Consider the following 21,724-nt stretch of genomic DNA (forward strand, 5'->3'; position numbering starts at 1 on the left):
ATCTAGGGTGTCGTTGGATGACATTTGTTCAGCAGCCACTTGGGCTTCATCTCATACATTTATAAATCATTACAAGTTGGACATTGTTTCCAGAGGGAGAGCATCCTTTGGCTCTGCAGTGCTCCGGAACATCCTTCCATGAGGACCTCCCAAGAATCCGGTAGCTGGGGACTCTGTCCCATATGTTGACGGACAAATGAAGTTAACTACTTCAGATTTAGAAGTTATGTACTTACCATAACGTTCCATCTGAGTAGGTAAACCATTTGTCAGCAACCGTCCCTCCCTCCGTCCCCCTAACCTATATGGATGCTCAAAGGACTCCTGCTGTCATGGCGGATTGTGTCCAGGTTAGAGTAGGGAGGTGGTTCTTGGTATCGTATGGTTTATGGCTAAGCAAACTCGATCTGAGGTCAGCAAGGGATAGCAGGGGATTATGGGTAAGGGGGAGGAGCTTGGATCTTAGCTGTTGGAAGCTGCCAGCTCGGATCCGATAACCCATAGGTTGCTGACAAATGAAGTTTACCTACTCAGATGGAACGTTATGGTAAGTACATAACTTCTAATTCTCACACACTACTGAAGAAAACTGCTACATATTTCATAAAATACATACATCAGACTTTAATGTATTACTTGCAACCATTATGATGTGTGCTGTAACTCCTTAATGTAAAGATTTTTTATAATTTATTCAAAGGAAAATTAAGTTGATTGAGAGGCTTTATAGTTTTTATGATGACTGTCATCCCCTACAGTAAGGGTTTTAATTTTCTGAGCATTTTTTTAACAGAGCAGTTCTGCAATCCTTCAGATCTCCAGTGAAATGAAACTTCGGAAACCCATGTGAAAAATGCAAAATTACATTTCTGCCATTTCCAAAGAACTCCTTTCTGTATGTCACCCCACACTGGCCTCTAATGATGTATCACATCACTGCATAGACAACTCTGGTAACTTAGGCCATTGTAATGGATGGCATCCCATTTCCCCATGGGGAAACATAATAACTCCACATCTTGAGAAGGGACTTTGCACTGTACACAAACTATGGATGTCACAGACGCAATCTACTCAAGCCTCAAGAATGCAGGACATGTTGATAAAATCCGCCCGGGATTCAAATTGTTGCTGGAATTGGTTTGATTAGGGTGACCTTCATAGACAACTTGTAAGTAAACCTCAGTAGAGTCTGGTGCCCCAAGGCAATAAAGTCTGTCCATTTCTCCATTAAACTAACAGAGACTGCACTAAAAAAAGAAAGGATGAATTAATTCTACATAGCCACATCATAACCATTTGCAGTAGCTTTGTTCCATTGGTTTAGTAGTGTGTCTCAACTAACATGACTTCATCCTGCTGAATATGTTGCATTTTGCGAAAAAGGAGAGGAAACATGATACTTCTTGGCAGGCATGATACAGTTATCAACATATGTCAGTCCTGCTGTACTTTTTTTCATTTAGACAGACTCCTGCTTGTGTCAGCCATGGCAATGTCAGAATTAACACAGTCCTCATATCCAGGATTTACACAGAGATGGAACCTTCTCGGAAGCTTGTTTTCCCAATCAGAACATTCAACAGCACAGCACTGCCGTTTTGACACATTTCCTGTGCTTCGATTATAGTTTCATCCAGATTACCATCCTGCTGTCGGGTAAGCAGTAAGCCCTTTCCTCCAAATCCCTCTCCTACAACGTGGTAATCTAGGAAAAAAAATCATAATAAATAGTGAAAAGAAAAATGAAGCAACCACTTTTCTCACTTCAGTCAATCATTCTAACATAAAGCACTGGTGACAAACAACAAATGAGTTGCTGTAGCCATGAGTAAGGTAAGGTCAGCTACTGCCTTGTAATCTTGGGAGTCCTCAACAATACCCCTTTGGAAATAAGGTAGAATAAGATAAATTTACTTGGATTTGTATCAGATTACCGAGTGTTTACAATGTCATATGGTTGAGACCATATCATTGACTTTCCAAATATTCGAACAGTGCAAAAACATGGGAGGGTGGCCTAATGGTTAAGGTGTTTGCCTTACAAACAAAAGGTGCAGGGTTTGAGTATCACAAGGGATAATTGGCTAGGCTTAAAATGGCTTGCAAGGGCAGTTAGCTTAGTACTAATCTATAAACATCAAAATCTGTGTGTTTGCAGGGGGGCAAGCCTCCCACATCCCCTGCAAATTACAACAACTCAGTGGTTTTTACTACAGTGGGGAAACTGGCAAATTCCCTGATCCCCACTGTATCATGATATCAGTACAACCTCCGAGTTCTCAGAAGTCAATAGCACAGTCTCAACCATATGACATTCAACTATCCAAACATTTGTTAATCTGATATAAACCCATTTATTTCAGTAAACTGTGTTTGTCTGACAATCATTCTCTTTAGCTCTCATAACTTTGAATAAATTCCTATCAATAGTCTATAAACAAAAAGTCTCAAACTAAAGAAAAATTACACACACCAATAAAAGGTGGGTAGGGCAAATAAAATGGATATGCCATATTTCACTGAGTAATGCAGCATGAATGGTTCTGTTTTAACTTGCTTTGGGAATGCTATATCTTGACTACTGTGTGCAATTCTGAAGGCATACAAAGAAAGGCACATCAGGCTATTAGAAGTCCAGAGAAAAGCTACCAGGAAGGTGCATGTCATGGACAGTAAAGGATATGACCAACGTCAAGAGGAGCTGCAGCTTTTCTGATTAGAGAATGCAAGGGGCTAAGGGGCATGATATAAATGTAGAAGAAAATGCCAGTTACAGATAAAGGTGTCATTCTAAATAGGAAAGAAAGGGGGGGAGTGCAGAGGCAGTAGACTGTAGGGGCTAACAATAAGCTGGATCTCTCTGGAAGTATTTCCTCATAGAGAAGGCTGGGGAACCACAGAAAGGACTACTGGAACGTATAGAGGAGAAGGAATGCAATGGCACATTCAAAAAGGTAAGATCAAAGTGCAGAAAGTATGAAAGGGAGATGGGAAAGTACAGTTGTGTACCTACCATAAATGTAGATGTTAAGAGTGTATTTACTGTTGCAGTCATTACACTTGGGTTATCCTGCTGGCAGACGACCCGTAGTCGGCCCGAGTTCCAAAGTCTTGGTCCAACGTCGGTTGCTGTCGCCTTTTCCCTGACGTCAGTGCACCAGGGGTATAAAAGTTGCAACTGACGCCATTTTCTTCAGTTTTTCTTGCCCCATATGTCAGGTGCCCCCAGATATGAAGGCTGAAAGATAAAAATATGCCAAACAACCATGCATATATTACTATAAATATTTCCTTCATCTACAAGCAAATACACCACATAGGTTTATAGAGTTGAAGATGTACAGAATAGTCCCAGCAAAGAGGGGGATGGTGGGTGGGTAACCTGGAACAGTGAATACACTCGAACATCTACATTTATGGTAGGTACACAACTGTACTATGTTCATCGTGTTTCATTGTTGCAGTCATTATATTTGGGTAGAATCCCAAAGCTGAGGTTGGGTGGCTGGGTCTAGATTAGATTTGGCGAGGCTAACAAGCCCTGCAAGACTGCAGTGGCAAAGCCTGCTCTGGATTTGGAGTAGAGAGGTAGGTGGTAGTGCTTGGTAAAAGTGTGCACTGAGCTCCATGTTGCAGCTTCTAAGATGTCTTTGGTTGGTACCGCTCTGAGGAAAGCTGCTAAAGTTGCTGCTGCTCTGGTAGAATGAGGCCTAATGTCCTTAGGCACAGATTTTCCATGTTGTGCATAACAGAAGCGGATGCAGTGTCCTATCCATTTGGAGATTTTCTGCTTTGTAATAGGTTTTCCTTGTGATCCTGCAGCATATGCCACGAACAGTTGTTCAGTTTTTCTGAAAGCTTTTGTTTTGTCCAAGTAAAATCGTAGCTGCCTGTGTATATTCAAAGAATGTAGAAGTCTTTCCCCTTTATTCTGGGGATTTGGGTAGAAAGTATGCAAATTAATAGTTTGGTTTAAGGCCACATTGGAGACCACTTTTGGCATGAATGTTGGGTTCGTCCTTAGAGAAACCCTGTCCTGGTGAAAAATGAGGACAGGTTCCACAGCCATCAATGCCTGTAACTCTTCTTGCTGAAGTTATTGCTAGGAGTAGAGCAGTTTCCCATGACAAGAATTTTAGGTCAGCTGTGCTGGCTAGTTCAAATGGAGGCAGTGTTAGTTTTTCTAAAACAAAATTGAGGTCCCAAATAGATACTGGTGCTCTCCTAGGGGGTCTTATATTATTTGCCCCTCTGAGGTACTGTCATAGAAGAGGATGTGAAAAAAATAGGAGGATTCGTATTGTAATGAGCTGAAATGGCAGAGGCATGGATTTTACAAGAAGAAAAAGATAGGCCTTTGTCCAGCATCTCAGTCAGGTATTGCAAAATCTGAGGTAAATTCGAGTCCTTGTGCCTGGTTCCAAGCACAGAATCTCTTCCATTTTTCAGCATAAGATTTCCTAGTGCTGGGTCTCCTGGCTTCCAAAATTACATCCATAACAGCTTTAGAGAGAGATGCAGTCTGAGTGGCTACATTATCTGCCATGCTGCCAGGTTTAAGGTTCTGAGTTGACTGTGCAGAATCTGATTGTTTTACTGTGTCAGAAGATGAGGGATTGGAGGTAGAGGCCAAGGTGGGCCTTGGGACAAAATCTTTAGGATTGTGCACCAGTGCTGGCCTGGCCAGTTTGGGGCAATCAGGATCATTTTTGGCCTCTCTTGTCTGACTTTTAGAAGCACCTTGGTGAGAAGAGGCATTGGAGGAAAGGCATAGACTGTCAGGTTTTTCCAGTTGAAAGATAGAGCATCCACTTTCCATGCTTGAGAGTGATAAGTCCTTGTGCAATATTTCTGTAATTGGTAATTGTGAGGGGAGGCAAAAAGATCCATGTCTGGGCGTCCCCATTCCCTTCTTATCATGTTGAACACTTGTGGATTTAGCTTCCATTTGTGAGGAACCATGAGATTTCTGCTTAGTTCGTCTGCCAGTGTATTTTTTGTTCCTGGCAGAAATTGTGCTTGCAGATGTACCTGGTAGGTCAGTGCTGTGTTCCACAAAGTCATGGCTTGTCTGCATAGGGGGTAGGAATGTGTGCCCCCTTGCTTGTTTATGTACCACATAACTGTGGTATTGTCCGTCTTTATTAATAATTGTCCTGGATATATTAGATCCTTGAAGGCTGTCAGGGCATTCTGTACAGCTAGCATCTCTTTTTGATTGATGTGAAGATGCATTTGTTCCTTGGGCCACATGCCCTGAATACATTTTCCTGCCATATGTGCTCCCCAGGCATAATTCGATGCATCCGTTGTTATTGTTTGTCTGGCTGTAGGTAAGGTGAAAGGCTGTCCCTTGTTGTGGTGACAGGCCTGGGACCACCATCAAAACTCCTGTTGTAGGCAGGGAATCAAGGTTATGATCGTCTCTAGGCTGTGACAATGCTGAGTCCAAACACTTTTTAGGTACCATTGTAGTATCCTCATATGCAGTTTGGCATATGGAATTAGTAGAATGCAAGATGCCATGAAACCCAGGGCCTGCAGAATTTTTCTTGCATGGAGCTGGGTCTTTGTTGCCGTCATTTGAAAGTAATGAGTCAGTTGCTTTTGTTTGTCTGGCGTGAGATAAGCCATCTGGGTAGTTGTATTTAAGCTTGCACCCAGGAATATTATCTCTTGAGAGGGTACTAGTTTTGATTTCTTTTCGTTTACTGTGTACCTTAGGCAAATTAGTAATCTTTTTACAAACGCCAGGTGCTTTAGAAGAATGTCTTTGCTGTCTGCTTGAATAAGGCAGTCGTCCAAGTAGGGATATATTTGAATTCCTTTCTGTCGGCAAAATGCAATTACTGGTGCCAGGCATTTTGTAAAGACCCTGGGCGCAGTAGATAAGCCAAAGGGCAGTGCAGAGAATTGATAATGCATTGAGCCTGCTATAAATCTGAGGTATCTTCTGCACGATTGTCTGATTGGGACGTGCAGGTATGCCTCCTTGAGAACCAAAGTAATTAGCCAAGCCTATTTGCCCAGCATGAGCAAGAGTTGTTGTAGTGTTAAAATTTTGAATTTTGGAACATCCAGGAAAGTATTTAGGATTGACAGATCCAGTATTGGTCTCCATGCTTTGTCCTTTCTGGGTGCTAGGAAAAGTCTTGAGTAAAAACCTTGGCCCTGTTCTTCTTGTGGAACTTTTTGAATAGCTCCCATATCCATAAGAGCAACAATCTGATGTTAAGTTGTCAATCTCGCCTTCATTCTTGCTGGATGGGGTTCGGAGCCGATCCTCGGCTCCGACTCGGCACTTGCTTTAGCTCGAGAACTCCTTTTACCAGCTCGAGGCAACCCTATATCCCATGATGCAAGGCGGAACTACCCCAGATCTCGTTTGCCGCTTAGCGAAAGAGGTCTCCTTTGCCAGCTGAGGTGAGTTTTTCTTAGTAAAATAAGAAAAGTGTAGTTAGGAGTTTATTTCCCTTTTTGAGCGTCAGTTTAGTCTGTAATCTAGTTACAGCCCTACCCTTTCCCTCTTTTTCAGTCCTTTTGTAAACTTTTATAAGTTTTAAGTTACAGTAATTTAGTCAGGCCTAGTTCCCCCCTGGTTATCCCTTCCTGTGTGTTTGTGTAGGGATTAAGTTGTGTGTTTGTGGGGACTGTTTGTGTCTATCCTTTTTAGGATGTCTAGAGAAGGCAAGGTCTCAGGCTTCAAGAAGTGTGACCAGTGCTGTCAGAAAATGTCCCTGACAGACGGTCACACTTCTTGTGTGTATTGCCTGGGGCCTTTGCACCTGCAGGACTCCTGTGCGTTGTGTCATGCTTTTAGCCAGAGAGTCCTGCAGGAAAGGAGGAACAAACTTATCCTCCGAGGTTTACTTAAACCTGAGGGTTCTCCTCCTAAGTCAGGAAAACCTCATAAGCCACCGAAGGCTCAGGCTACAGTGTCCAAGCCTCCTCCGGTGGCTTCGGCTCCGTCGGAGCCGACATCGCCCGGCTGGAGTCGATACTGTTTCTTCAAAGTAGTGGGTTCGGTGCCGGCGGCCCGATACCCTTACTACGGTGGCCTTGTCGGCTCCGGCTGGAGCCGACACCTTATCCAGCATCGGAGCCAAGATATCCTCGGCTCCATCTGGAGTTCAAGGGACTTCGGCTCCGATGGTTTCGACCCATAAGAGATCCCGGTCCCCTTCTATTATGAGTATTCACTCGGCTCCGGGTCTCCTCTTTTATCGGAGCGGAGCCATCGGAGCCGATCTTCGAGATCTTCCAGGCTGTCTGACCACGACTTGGAGAGGGTGGTAAGCAGGCTGTTGAAGTCTCAGGCACTGGCCCAAATGCTCCATAGCCCGTCTCAACAGACTGCAGCTATAACCCCTATCATTGAGCTTCCTCCTCCGACTCCACACCAGAGTTCGAACCGGAGCTTCTTGGGACAGCGACTGTTTCGATGCCGGAGCCGATACATCTTCGGCTCCGTCGTCCTCGGCTCGATCTCTTCCTTGAGACCTTCCTTGGAAGGATCCGGTCGTCGGGTTTCCACTGTCGGCTCCGAGGGGCTAGTGGCATCGGACCCTTGTCCGACCCGCTCTCCCTCTCGGGCTTCGCTCTGGTAAGCTCGGCACCGACATCGGCCTCGGAGCCTTCTCTCTCTTTGGAGCCGACCATTCCTGTCTCTTCGGAGCGGGTGTGTTCTGGTCTCCCGGGGAGAGGAGCCTTTGAGGTGATGAGGAGTGTCCTGGCCTCAGAGCCAGGTCAGCGGTCCGTCCCTCTAGTTCCTCCCTCATCAGTGCCTGCAGATACCTCTTGCCAGCCTCTTGCTCTCAGGCCCACGGATCCATCGCCCCAGGTTTCCCCACTGGGAATTTCCTCCTCTTCCGAGGTTTCTCCTGATCCTACAGGGGAACCCCCTCGGAAGAGGACGTGTAAGAGGAAACACACAGACTCCCCCGAGTCTACTACATCTGATACTGACTTAGATGAGTCGGAGGGTTCCCCCCGGTCCCCCTCTGAGGATGTCTCCTTTTCAGACATCCTTGAGCTCCTCAAACAGAGGGGGAATTGGCCCTCCATTGACCCCTCCGAGGATGAGTCGGTATACCTGGAGGCTTTTGGATCCCGACCCTCCACCTCCTGGGTGTCTCCGCCTTTCGACCCACTCATGCAGGTAGTGGCTCGGAAGGCGTGGGCAGCTCCAGATTCTGTGGAACCTGTCCCCAGGAGACCATCCAAGTTCATCACGGCCCCTTCGGATAAACAGTTCCTTTCCAAAGGTGTCTCTGTGGATGCTATGGTGGTGGCGGCCACTAAGAAGGAACTGGCGGATCCTTCAGTACCTGTCCATCCTCCTAATAAGGATTCTAGGACCATGGACAGGTATGGAAAGCGGATGTTTTCTTCAGCGACCTTTGCTATGCGTTCGCTGAATTACCTTTGTCACTTCACCAGGCTTCAACGAGATATTCTCAAGGAACTGGGAGAAGTAGTCCAGGATCCTTCTGCTGCTGGGGCTCAGGAAAAGATTGCCTCACAGCTTGCTATCCTGAATTCCATATCTAACTCCTCCATGCGGCTCATATCTTATGCGGCCGATGGAGCGAGCAGGGCCGCAGGCACAGGTGTTGCTCTTAGACGCCAAGCCTGGATGCGGCTGTGTAATTTATGGACCCCTTTAAGGCGTCCTTCACCAACACCCCCTTTGATGGTTCGGCTTTGTTCGGACCTCAGGTGAAGGATACTTTGACCAGATGTGAGCAGGACGGTAAAACTCTTTCTGCCATTGGAGTCCAGTTTTCCACTCCTTCTAGACCTTATCCCAAGGGTCAGAAGGGGGGGAAGATGTGGTTCCGAAAAGCCCAAGGAGCTACACCGGACACACGTGGTCAGTTTACCCCCAGAGGCAGAGGGGGTAACAATAATAGACGCCGCCCTAGAGGCAGGGGGGGTCCTCAGAACCAGGGCAACAGGGAATCTCTTCCTGAGAAGCCCTTTCAGCATCCCTGAGGTGTTGCCCGACTGTCCACCCTTGGAGGCAGTCGGGGGAAGAATTTCACTGTACCCAGTAGCCTGGCAATCCCTATCCCAAGAGAAGTGGGTACAGTCGATCATATCCGAGGGTTACAAAATCCCCTTCGAAAGGTTTCCCGTACCTCTACAATCCCTTCCAGATATCTCACCCGGTCAAAGGGATTTGGCAAGACAGGAGGTTTCAAAACTCCTGGAAAAAAGAGCCATCCAGACAGTGCCGGCAGACCAAGTATGATCCGGCTTCTACTCAAGATTCTTTTTGGTCCCCAAAAGGACGGGAGATTGGAGACCGATACTAGACCTAAGCAGACTGAACAAATCTGTCATGAAGGCAAGATTCCGGATGGTCACGCTGCAATCCATTCTGCCCTTTCTGGGCAAGGACAACTGGATGTGCTCTATAGACCTTCAGGATGCGTACTATCACATAAAGATTCACAGACGCTCCAGAAGGTTTCTCCGCTTTCGGCTGGGAGCCAGTCATTACCAATTCAGAGCACTGCCCTTTGGCCTCACTTCAGCCCCCAGAGTGTTCACCAAATGCATGGCAGTGGTCACAGCTCACCTGAGACGTCGAGGATTCCAGGTGTTTCCTTATTTGGACGACTGGCTCCTCTCCGCCACCACCAAGCATCAGCTTCTTCGGTCCAGGGACTACACCCTACAGCTTTGCAAGAAACTGGGAATTTCGGTAAATTTCGAAAAATCTTCTCTGCTGCCTTGCCAGTCTATCACCTTTATAGGCGCAGAGTTAAATACCGTCAAAATGTTAGCCAGGCTAACAGATCAAAGGATTCTGGACATCCAGAAATTTGTTCAGCTTCTGTTACTAAGCAACAAGATCAAAGCCAGGTTTGTCTTGAAAGTTCTAGGCCTAATGGCTGCGGCCATTGTTCTTCTTCCACTGGCTCGCTTCCACATGCCTCCTGCAGTGGATGTTATTCACGCAGTGGTCGTACCACAATCTTCCTATGAGACACGAAATCTTGGTGACACAGTCGTGCAGGGCTCATCTACGATGGTGGATATCTTCCCCTCTTCTTCATCAGGGCCGACCCTTTATTCCCTCCTCCAGTTGCCACCGTCACCCGGGATGCCTCCCTGACCGGGCGGGGGGGGCATTATCAGGGCAGGATGGTCCACGGACGTGGCAACCCATAGAATACCATCTGCACATAAATGTCCTGGAGATGAGAGCAGTGCTTTTAACGTTGCAAGCCCTCGGACTTTCTTCCCACGGGACTATTGCAGTACAAACGGACAACATGTCCGTGGTCTGGTACATCAACAAACAGGGCGGAACCAGGTCCTATCCGTTATGTCGAGAAGCTCTCAGACTTTGGCAATGGGCGATCTCTTCTCAGCGGTTTCTGATAGCAACGCACATCCCCGGCAGGTCCAACCTATTGGCGGACAGGCTAAGCAGATCTATTCTGATGCCTCACGAGTGGTCTCTCAATCAATCTGTAGTGGATCAGATTTTTCTGAAGTGGGGCACTCCTTGTTGCGATCTTTTCGCTACCTCTCAAAACAGCAAGTGCCCAGATTACTTCACACTATTTCCCCTTCCAGGCCAACCCTTGAGAGACTCTCTAACCCAGGATTGGCCTCGGGGACTTCTTTATGCTTTTCCTCCCTTTCCATTGATTCCACAAGTCATTCAGAAAGCCACCGTTTTGAGAGCCAAATTGATCCTCATTGCTCCATATTGGCCTCGACAAATTTGGTTTCCGTCTCTACATCGTCATCTTCTGGTGCAGCCCTGGCATCTGGACCCAGTTCTGGATCTTTTGATCCACCAGTCGGGTCAGCAGCACTGGGCCATTCATTCTCTCAACCTCACTGCTTGGTTGCTCCACTTCCTTCCCTAGCCAGGCTACCAATGATTTCTGACTCAGTCAGAGACATTTTAGTGTCTTCTTTGAAGTCGTCCACTAGAACTATTTATGCTAGCAAGTGGCGACGTTTTTCAATTTGGGCAAACGCCAGAAATATTGATCCTTTTACTGCTCCTGTACATTCTATTTTGGATTTCCTGGCGGAGGTTTTTCATTCAGGATCCTCGTCCATCTACAGTCAAAGTACAACTGGCTGCTATTTCCAAGTATCACGTTGGCTTGCATGACAATAACATCATGTCTCATAGGTTATGCAAGGCCTTTTTGAGAGGAGTTTTTCTCCTAAAACCGCCTGTGAAACATCCTCCTCCGCAATGGGATCTAAACTTAATGTTGGCATCTCTAATTCTACCTCCTTTCGAACCGTCTGCTACATGTTCTTTAAAGTTGTTGACGTGGAAAACTATATTTTTACTGGCTGTTACTTCTGCAAGAAGAGTTTCTGAGATTCAGGCCCTCTGTATTCGTTCACCTTATTTGGTTTTTCATAAGGATAGGGTTTTAAGAACTAACCCTTCCTTTCTTCCCAAGGTTGTATCTCAAACCAATATTAACCAATCTATAGATCTACCAGTTTTCTTTCCTAACTATTCTGACAGAGCTGAACAGAAGCTGCACTTTTTGGATGTCCATCGTCAGCTCAGATACTACTTGCATAGGACTAAACAAATTAGAAAATCAGACCAATTGTTTGTCTCCTATGCAGAAAACAGGTTAGGTCTTCCAGTTTCTAAAGTGACCTTATCTAGGTGGTTGACTTCCACCATTTCCTATGTGTACTCTCTCAGGGCAAACAACTATCTTCTAAGCCAAAAGCACATTCGACCAGGAGTCTATCCACTTCTGTAGCCTTTCAGGATAGACTTCCCATTGACACTATTTGTGCAGCAGCTACTTGGGCCACGCCTCATACCTTTGTGTCTCATTACAAGTTGGATTTGGCCTCCAGAGATAGGGCCAGTTTTGGTTCCACAGTTCTCAAGAGTCTGTTCCATTGAGCCACCCGGATACAGGTGCTAGGGACGCGGTCCCATCCAGCAAGAATGAAGGCGAGATTGACAACTTAACATTTAGAAGTTATGTACCTACCATAACGTTCCATGTTAGTTGTCTTCTCTCGCCTTCTTTCTTGCGTCCCTCCCTCCTTCCCCCTGGTCTGGACAGATCTTGGAGAGTTCCTATTAGATTGCTTCCTCTGGAGCATTGTTATGAGGACTTCTTTTAGGAACCATGGTTCCTAATTATGTTAGGATAGTCTTTAGCAGGGTCAGTTAGCTGCCAAACGAGATCTGAGGTAGTTCCGCCTTGCATCATGGGATATAGGGTTGCCTCGAGCTGGTAAAAGGAGTTCTCGAGCTAAAGCAAGTGCCGAGTCGGAGCCGAGGATCGGCTCCGAACCCCATCCAGCAAGAAAGAAGGCGAGAGAAGACAACTAACATGGAACGTTATGGTAGGTACATAACTTCTAATTTTTGTGCCTCTGCCCATTGGTTTTGTGGCAGGTTTGGCATACCTTTTGGTTTTGGAAGCGTGTGGAAGTGGAACCTGTACCCTTGAGAAACTATATTCAACACCCACTGGTCTTGGGTGATCATGTGCCAATTTTTTGAGAAAACTGCTAGCCTAGGGGAGCTGTCAACTGGTAAGAGCTTGGTATTTGCAGAGGGAAGTCATTGTGACTGTTTCCTATAAGGTTGTGATTTGTCTTCTCCTCCATTGGGGGCTGACGCACCCCATTGTTTAGGTCTGTTGGAGCCTTGGGGCTGAGATCTGCCTCTTGGGCATCTGTATCTGCCTCTTTGTGGCCTGTCTGATACTGGAAAGGACCAATTTTTTGAAGGCCAGTTTCTGCTAAATCTAGGTGGTTGAACCTGTAAGAAATCTTTCACAGTTTGCATTGACTTTGCTTTATCCTCCGTTTTCTTTAACACCTCTTCTGCCTTAACACCAAACAAAGTGTCATGCTGTAATGGAGCATCCAACAATTTCATTTTAACATGGTCAGGTAAAACTTTGTTCTTTCAACCAAGCATGTCCTCGAATAACTGAGCCTGTAACTGCAGCTCTACAAGAAGCCTCTAAAGAATCAAAACCACATTGCAAAGTAGTATGCTTTCCCACTTGTTCAACTGCATGCAATAAATCCTGTATTTCTTTAGTATCAGGACCTTCTATAGCTGTAACAATTTTCTGCTTTAACAATGACATGAGATACTGCTGATATTTAAGCAAGTGAAACTGACAGTTTAAAGGTCTTACAGCTAAAGTAGCAGAAGTGTAAACTTTTTCCCCCCATCTGTCCAGAGCTCTGGAATCCCTATCTGAGGGGACAGGATTTTTGGCAGTGGAAGCTTTAACCCCTTTTGGACCCTGAGAAATAGTTTCTGGGTCTGCAGCGGGGTTTTTGTAAAGAAATTTGAGAGAGTCAGGGACCCTGTAGTACCTGTCTGGCTTTACTTGTGCAGGGGGGTAAAGAATCTGGAGACTGACTGGATTCAGAAAAAACATCAACAACAATATCAAGCACAGGGGGGGATAGCTAACGGCCTGTGCTGAGGCAATAGAAGGAAATCTCTGAGCCTTTTCTTGGATTCTGAGTAATCCTGGCTCTCCCAATGGAAATGCTCCCTCATGGTGTGTAGGGTTTCCTCAAAAGAGTAATCCTCAGGCAGTGAGGCTGAAGGAATGGACTCTTCAGCATCAGAGTCCTCATAAGGAGGGAGAGAGTAGCCCTGGTCAGAAGAAGAATCAGAAGAAATGGAATCCTGATCAGAGGAATCATATTCAGTGTCTTACCTAGGCCTTTTGTCAGGAGGGGGATGGGAGCCCCTGATTAAAGTAATAAGGTCTTCGGCCATTTTAAGCATCTGTTTCTTTGGCATGGATGACTGTTCTGGAGAATGCTGCACTTTTTCTTTCTTTAATGGTGTTTTTGTCTTTGCCTTTGCTGCTGAAGTACCTTTAATTGTAAGCTGTGAAGGTCTGAAAACACCCTCAGAAGCCGGTGCCTGCTCAGCGGCTCCGGACCCATCTGAGGGTATATTTTCCGTAGGCCCAATACCTTGAGTTTCCACAGGCCTCGGTGTCTCCACGTGGTTGCGGCCTGTGGCTCTGAGGTAGCGGGTGTCAGGGGCTGCGAAAGCGCCTCACTGAGAACCGGCGACTGGCCTAGAAGAGGCTTTGTCGTCTGTTTTGGACCTCAGATGCCTGTCTTTTTCTTTGTCTTTTTTATATATTCCGGACGTCGGTTGTTCCGACGGCATTATGTAATTAAATCTTCATCCAAAATAATACAAAGCAAAATCAGACAGACACTTAATAGTGCGTTTATTGAATCTAGCACAAAACTGACAACTAGTGACGTCGTGGTCAGGGCCTAGGCAAGGAATGCAGTAAGAGTGAAAGTCCTTATGAGGTATTTGCTTCCCACAAGAAATACAATTATTAACTTTTACTGACATCGGTCTGGAGCAAGAAAACTTTCTCAACGGGTACTTAGCTTTATTGAAGACTTCGGTTCTGAAATTCAATTTTGAAAATCTCAGGAGTCGGCCAACCGGCACTTGCGAGCTGCTTATGCTTCGGGCACCGCGTAGCAAGAAAGACTGGAGAAAATGACATCGGTTGCAAGTTTTATACCCCTGGTGCACTGACGTCAGGGAAGAGGCGACAGCAACCGACGCCGGACCAAGACTTTGGAACTCGGGCCGACTACGGGTCGCCTGCCTGCAGGATAACCCAAGTGTAATGACTGCAACAGTGAAACACGATGAACAGAGTATGAGTGGAATGGAAAATGAACTTAAAGGGCATACTAGAGCACCTTATTGTCTCCTGCCACTAAGCAAATGTAATGCTATATAAATTATGGAGAGAAGGGCAAAGTAAAGCCAGGTTCTTGGGTAAGTCATACAGTGAAGAAAGGACTGTCATTTCATGTCTGACACGGCCACTCTTGGCTGCATGACAGCATATCAGTCATGCCCTTCATAGAAATCTCAGATACAGTCTTCCAGGAACCAGTGGTGTTCCACCCACATACTGGTTGCTTTTTAAGCTGCCCCAGTGTTCTAGGCATCCACTGCCAGGCCCAGCCTCCAGCAAAATAACAGGAGTAGCTGCTTTCTTAACTAATCTAAGTATTTACCAGTCCACAGATGCGGAGTTGCTGGTATCCACACTTTAGGATACAAGTGCTTTACAGCTACTACAGGACCACTCCCAATCTCCTCCAGGGTAAAATCCATAAAAAATGTTGTCAGATAAGGTTCTATAGTCCCCATACAATCTTTGTAGCTGGAACACTTATATGTCCTTAAGGGGTGAAATTTCCCACAGACCTCCTTCAAAGGAGGCTAAGTTATTACACAGCAAATAATCCGTTTCTGCCAGGGTCTATGTGATTTTTATGATTATATGGCTTTATTGTGCGACTTTCATTACTTCTTTTGTTTTTTTATTTGAGATATTTTGGTATCACCTTAATGTTATGGACAAACGGCTTTATTAAATGCAGAGTGTTTTTAGTAACTTAAGCTGTACTAATAAGCCCACAAAAGGGTGGAATGTATCATATTATGTCAACAAGGTAGTGGGGGTTGACTTTACTAGCCTAAAATAAAGACATAAAAATTGAAGAAAAAAATCAGTGGGCATTTACAAGCCATGTAGCCTCCTTTAAATTATTTTAGGAGATTCCTAAGCATCTTTTCCACAGCCATCTGATCCCTTCTGGAGATCCACATCTGTTTGAATGGAGATCCCCTGGAAGAATAGTGAACAAGGCAATCTGTCAGAAGTATAAGCTCCCACAAAATGTTTACCCTGGTACAAGATCAGGGTAGTGCTAGTTGTGTTTCTCCCTTAAAGGGCATTTTCTCTTTTCTTTGATGTTTGTACAATGAATAGAATATAGTATACATAAGGAAAGGGGGTGCAGGGAGGCTAGTTTTAGAAAATTTTTCCCACATGTGCAGTGTATGTGTACTCGGGGGGGGGGGGGGGGATACACTAGACAGCATACCTGTATTAAGTTGGACTTCAGTGGATCCCATCCTTTCCCAATATGTTATTCTTTGAAGGTCTGTAGAACCACATACTTGTTAGTTTTCTGGTAGAACGTGCATAAAAAGTAACAAGTAAATTTGGTGATGTCCTTATCACTTTTGCAGTATGCTTCTGTTGCAGTACTCCTTACATAAGGAATCTCAAGCAAAGGATAGCTCGTCTGTCCAGTATACCAAAGCCTTTAGTATTTGCAGGTGCTGTACGTCACACATATGCTGCCCACACAAGGCATAGGGCTTAAAGGTGACGTATGGATGCACACACTTAGTTTTATAGGTGTTTACTAGGTTAGTGACCACAATGGCCTTTTTAAGCCTAGACATGCATCCCAAATCTCTGACATGTTCTGATAACCTTGATAAGTGTAAGCATAGGCCTGGGAGATGAACCATTTACCTGTCCATTAGAGACACAGGTGCCAAACCAGGGATGAATTTCCGGTTTCCCATCCAATTGTCCAAGTTGCACTTGAATTGGGTTAGGGAGGAACTCTGCTTCACATGGATGGGGAGCCTGTTCCACTGACTGGGTAGTCTCTGCAATACACACCCATCTCTCCAGCAGGTCCTATTTATATCACAGGCAAGGTTTAAGTCTTTAGAACGGGCAATACTGGTGCCGTTTGTTTTGGAAATATGCAGGAGGTCCATCAGAGTGGGGTCTTTTAATGCCCGGCATAGCTCTCCCCTCTAAAGCTTGTAGGAGACGGTATACAGGGATAGGGCCTTGAGGCGATCTGTATAGGACATATTACTTACGTCCTGTATTCTTTTAGTGAGGAACCTCTGTGGACATTCCAACTGTTGGATATGCCTGGTAAGGTACATACCAAAGGAGGCTCCGTACTCAATGATAGGTCTAATGAATGCCGAATACAGCGTAACAATGACTTCCTTGGACTTAAATGCCATACCTTTGTTTATAAGTTGTGCAACACAGAATGATTTCCCTCACCACTGTAGACACGTGATGATCAAAGGCTAGATTACTATCTATGTGTGTCCCTAAGTCCATGACTACTGGGTCAACTCTAAGGGGTGTGTTGTCGATACCAGGGATGGAGGACTTCCCAAAGGATACTATTATGCATTTCTTGGCATTTAGTTTTAAGTTCATGGCTCTGACACCAGTTGTTTGTCTGTCAGCTCTCCTGGAGAACATTTCTGTCGGTGTGAGATTCAATGACAGCTCCTAATTTGCAATCATCTGCAAATTTAGTCAGCCAAAGACCACTGACATTGGCCTTGACTTCGGAGAAGTAAATGCCAAAAAGTTGTGGTCCAAGGACTGATTTCTGAGGGACTCCACTTGTGACTGGCCTCTTTGTAGAGGTGGACTCCCCAATTCTAACTTCCTGGGTCCTGCCTGTGAGCCAGTTGGCTATCCATTGGGTGACATACACGTTTGCACCTAACCATTTTAGTTTTTCAAAAACACCCGAGTGGGGTATTGTGTCAAATGCCTTGGCCAGGTCAAGGTAGGCAGTGTGACCAACTTTGCTCTCATCCATTGCTTTGGTGACCTTCTCAAAGAAGTTCACCAGGTTGAGTAGGCATGATCTGCCCTTGACTAAACCAAACTGGGTTGGGCTCAGTATTGATCATCTCCAAGATAATTCTTTCCATGGCTTTACATTTAAGACGAGTGAGACTTATGGGTTTGTAGTTTCCAGGGTCTAGATGGCCCACCTTTGTGCAGAGAGATGATTGTTGCCTTTTTCCATTCATGAGGCACAAAGCCTGTTTGGAGGCTACAGTTAAATAGTAATCATGCTTCATGCTATTTAGAAGGCATCCTGGGATATTGTCTGGGCCCATCGATGCAGTGTTCTTGGTCTTAGAGCATTAAAGACCTGTTCCTTAGTGATAGCAGGGGTAGTTATATTTGATGATATTTTCTGAGGGAAGGTTGAGGGGGAGAGAGGGGTAAAGTTGGAGCTGAATTTATCAGCCAGGTGGTTTGCTATAACTTCTGGCTCAGTGCAGGTGGCTCCATTTACAATGAGCTCTGCACACAATTGTGTATTGCCTTTGAGGTTGCGGACATAGCTAAAGAATGCTTTGTGGCTGTCCTTGCCCTGGGAGGCCCAGCTTATCTTAAATTTGGCTTTGGTAGACTTTATTGGTCCTCTAAGTTGTTTGTTTGGTTTGATGAGAGTGCTTTTATCCTGCTGAGTGCTGCACCTCCTACTTTTTGCCATGATTTTCTTCCTTCTGTTATACAGCCAACTGATTCTGTGATTCCACCAGGGTGGCTTGTTTTTGAGTCCGTTCTTTACTTCTTCCTGGTGGGTACAGCTGCCTCTATGCAGCTATTAACATGGTTGTACATGGTTTCTGTGAACAGCTCTGCATAGGCAGAAGTGTTCTCAGGGTTTACGGGGCTTGAAATATTCCCAGGTTCTCACTTAATATAGCAGGAGGTTAGCTACAGAACTGTTCCTGAATATTCCAGGTTTAGCTGGGGGTCCAGGGTTTATTTTTATTCCAAAGGAGACCATTCTGTGGTCTGACATTATCAGGGAAGGCATTACAGTAGGGGGTGTGCAGCAGTCTCCCATGTTAGTGAGGACCAGGTCTAGTATTTTTGTACTCCTGGTTGTTGTATTGATCATCTGATTCAGTGAGTTTGTGTTTACAAAATCCAGCAATCTCTATGCATGTATGTCTGGTGTCATATAGGATTCCCAGTTAATAGTGGGGTAATTAAAGTCACCCATGAATATGGTATTGGGTTGGATGGTTAATATTTCTAGTAAGTTTAAATACATAGTATGGATTTTGTGGGTCAAAGGGGGACTTGTAGCTTGCAAGGAAGTGGTATTGGATTTTACCTATGGTGAAATGAACAAGGATCAGCTCAAGTGCATTGCCCTGTTTGACCAGCCTTGAAATCTATTTATTTTTGATGTAAACAGAGACACCTTCACCCTGCCTGCGAAATAGCTGGCCTAAATGTGTGGAAGGCATTATAACCTTGCACCGTTGGTATGCTCTCTGTGGCTTTAAACCATGTCTCAGTGACTGCACAGATGTCAGCATTTTCTAGGGTAAAGAGAGCTTCTAGGGAGTGGAGTTTTTTGTTTAGACTCCTAGCATTGAGCAGTAATACCTTTAGATTTTCTTGGTTTTGGTTTATGTCAGAAGTACTTTCAGTCTGGCATTGCCTAAAAGAGACACTACGGGGGAAGACAATGTTTTAGCTAATATTCAAAAGCCTAGAGGGTAGATGTGCAGACCATCCCTGGCAACGCAGCGTGGTCTGTTGACTATCTCCTTCCATGCTGACAAATATTGCACCCTCTTAGAATGACACCAGAAACTAAGCCAGTTATTAAAGTCAATCATCTTTTGTTTGTATTGTGGCATCAGCCTTGGAGAAGGTAAAAATGCTACTCAATGCTAGGCTCATACCAGCCTGAGACACATTCTGAGAGGTCCATTATATCTCTCTTCATATAGTCTAGGGAGGTATATCTCAGGTCATTTACTCCCAAATGGACTATGACTGAGTCATATTGATAATTGTGGTCCAATGACCTGAGTACATGCATAATGTGACGGATCCTAGCCCCTGATAAGCAACTGACTGCAACTTTCTCCTTACTCAGCTTGGTGAGAGGGACATCAGTGTTTCTCACAATGGAGCCTCCAATGTCTAGAATGTTAGACTGTGTGGTGACTTACCTTATAGGCTTAGAGGTAGAGAGGCTCCATGAGATGTAGCTCTGTCTTGATGTTGGTGTTGTTTTGAACAAGCACATTTCTTCATGACCGGACTGAATGCCTTTCTTATGCGCTAGTTACTAAGCTGTTTTTCAGGTAAATGCCCCATTGGGATTCTTCCTTATCTACTCTTTTATTTTTAGTGTTGTTGGTTTTATGTTGTCCAAAAAGGGAAAATGTCAGACTGGTTGGCAAATGCTCAATAAAAATCATAATGACCAGCGTCTCTTTTGTTTGTGTGCTTCCCACTTAAAGGGCATACTAGATTAGCTTACTGTTTCCTGCCACTAAGCAAATGTAATATATAAATCATGGACAGAAGGACAAAGCAAAACTAGTTCTCCTAGGTTAAGTCAGGCACAGTGTTCTATCTGCCAAAAGTCTGTCCCTAACACTCAGCGTAGTCTTCTCCTCTCCTTGTCTATTTACCTTGAAAACCAATGTCTTATGCTGTTGGCTCAAGGTGCTATGGTGAAGTCTTCCTGTTTCGAGGGCCAGCCATTAGCCAAGAAAAAGGCAAAAACTCAGGTCTGATATGGCTGCTGTCCAGCCACCCCTGGATGTAATCTTTTGAGCTTAATGAAAGCCTAGAGGATAGTCTGGTCTTTGGTTTGGATTCCTCTACCGTGACCCTGTTGGAGGCCAGCATGGCTCAGAGTTCTCGCATGTCCTCTGAAGGTTTCCACACACCTGTTCCAAATGTTGAGGAGGAACCTTAGCTGATTATATCTGAGGGAGCAATGTGGAGTCTGCAGATTTTAGTGAGGGAGGAGATCCCTACTACGCTTAAGTGTTGACAATGGTCTAACCCTCCCAGGGTTTTTTGTGCAGACATCCCACAAAAAAGAAACAGAAAAAGTACAGTTGTGTACCTACCATAAATGTAGATGTTCGAGTGTATTCACTGTTGCAGTCATTACCCTTGGGTTATCCTGCTGGCATGCGACCCGAGTTCCAAAGTCTTGGTCTGGCGTCGGCTGCTGTCGCCTCTTCCCTGATGTCAGTGCTGCAGGGGTATAAAAGTTGCAACAGACGCCATTTTCTTTAGTTTTTCTTGCCCCAGATGTCAGGTGCCCCCAGATAAGAAGGCTGAAAAGATAAAAATATGCCAAACAACCATGCATATATTACTATAAACATTTCCTTCATCTACAAGCAAATACACCACATAGGTTGTATAGAGTTGAGAAGTACAGAATAGTCCCAGCAAAGAGGGGGATGGTGGGTGGGTAACCTGGACTGCAACAGTGAATACACTCTAACATCTACATTTATGGTAAGTACACAACTGTACTATGTTCATCGTGTTTCACTGTTGCAGTCATTACACTTGGGTAGAATCCCAAAGCTGAGGTTGGGTGGCTGGGTCTAGATTGGATTTGGTGAGACTAACAAGCCCTGCAGAACTGCAGTGGCAAAGCCTGCTCTGGATTTGGAGTAGAGAGGTAGGTGGTAATGCTTGGTAAAAGTGTGCACTGAGCTTCAGGTTGCAGCTTCTAATATGTCTTTGGTTGGTACCCCTCTGAGGAAAGCTGCTGAAGTGGCTGCTGCTCTGGTAGAATGAGGCTTAATGCCTTTAGGCACAGATTTTCCATGTTGTGCATAACAGAAGCGGATGCAGTGTCCTATCCATTTGGAGATTGTCTGCTTTGTAATAGGTTTTCCTTGTGATCCTGCAGCATAAGCTACAAACAGTTGCTCAGTTTTTCTGAAAGCTTTTGTTTTGTCCAAGTAAAATCGTAGCTGCCTGTGTATATCCAAAGCATGCAGAAGTCTTTCCCCTTTATTCTGGGGATTTGGGTAGAAAGTAGGCAAATGAATGGTTTGGTTTAAGGCCACATTGGAGACCACTTTTGGCATGAAAGTTGGGTTCGTCCATAGAGAAACCCTGTCCTGGTGAAAAATGAGGAAAGGTTCCACAGCCATCAATGCCTGTAACTGAGACTCTTCTTGCTGAAGTTATTGCTAGGAGCAGAGCAGTTTTCCATGACAAGAATTTTAGATGTGCTGTGC

The 21,724-nt window shown here is 45.1% G+C and overlaps 1 protein-coding gene across 1 annotated transcript in view; it reads right to left on the bottom strand.

Annotated features, from left to right (window-relative positions):
• Positions 1-599: 599 nt before the first annotated feature.
• The window catches only part of ILVBL (ilvB acetolactate synthase like), a 790,151-nt gene continuing 769,026 nt past the window's right edge, over positions 600-21,724 (bottom strand). The window contains exon 16 of the mRNA XM_044080826.1: positions 600-1,708. Coding sequence (XP_043936761.1) covers positions 1,530-1,708 — 179 coding nt within the window. The 3' untranslated portion in view covers positions 600-1,529. The remainder of the gene's footprint in view (positions 1,709-21,724) is intronic.

Source organism: Protopterus annectens, chromosome 8.part0 (genome assembly GCF_019279795.1).
Source record: "Protopterus annectens isolate FY-2018-M chromosome 8.part0, PAN1.0, whole genome shotgun sequence".
Lineage (NCBI taxonomy): Eukaryota > Metazoa > Chordata > Ceratodontiformes > Protopteridae > Protopterus > Protopterus annectens.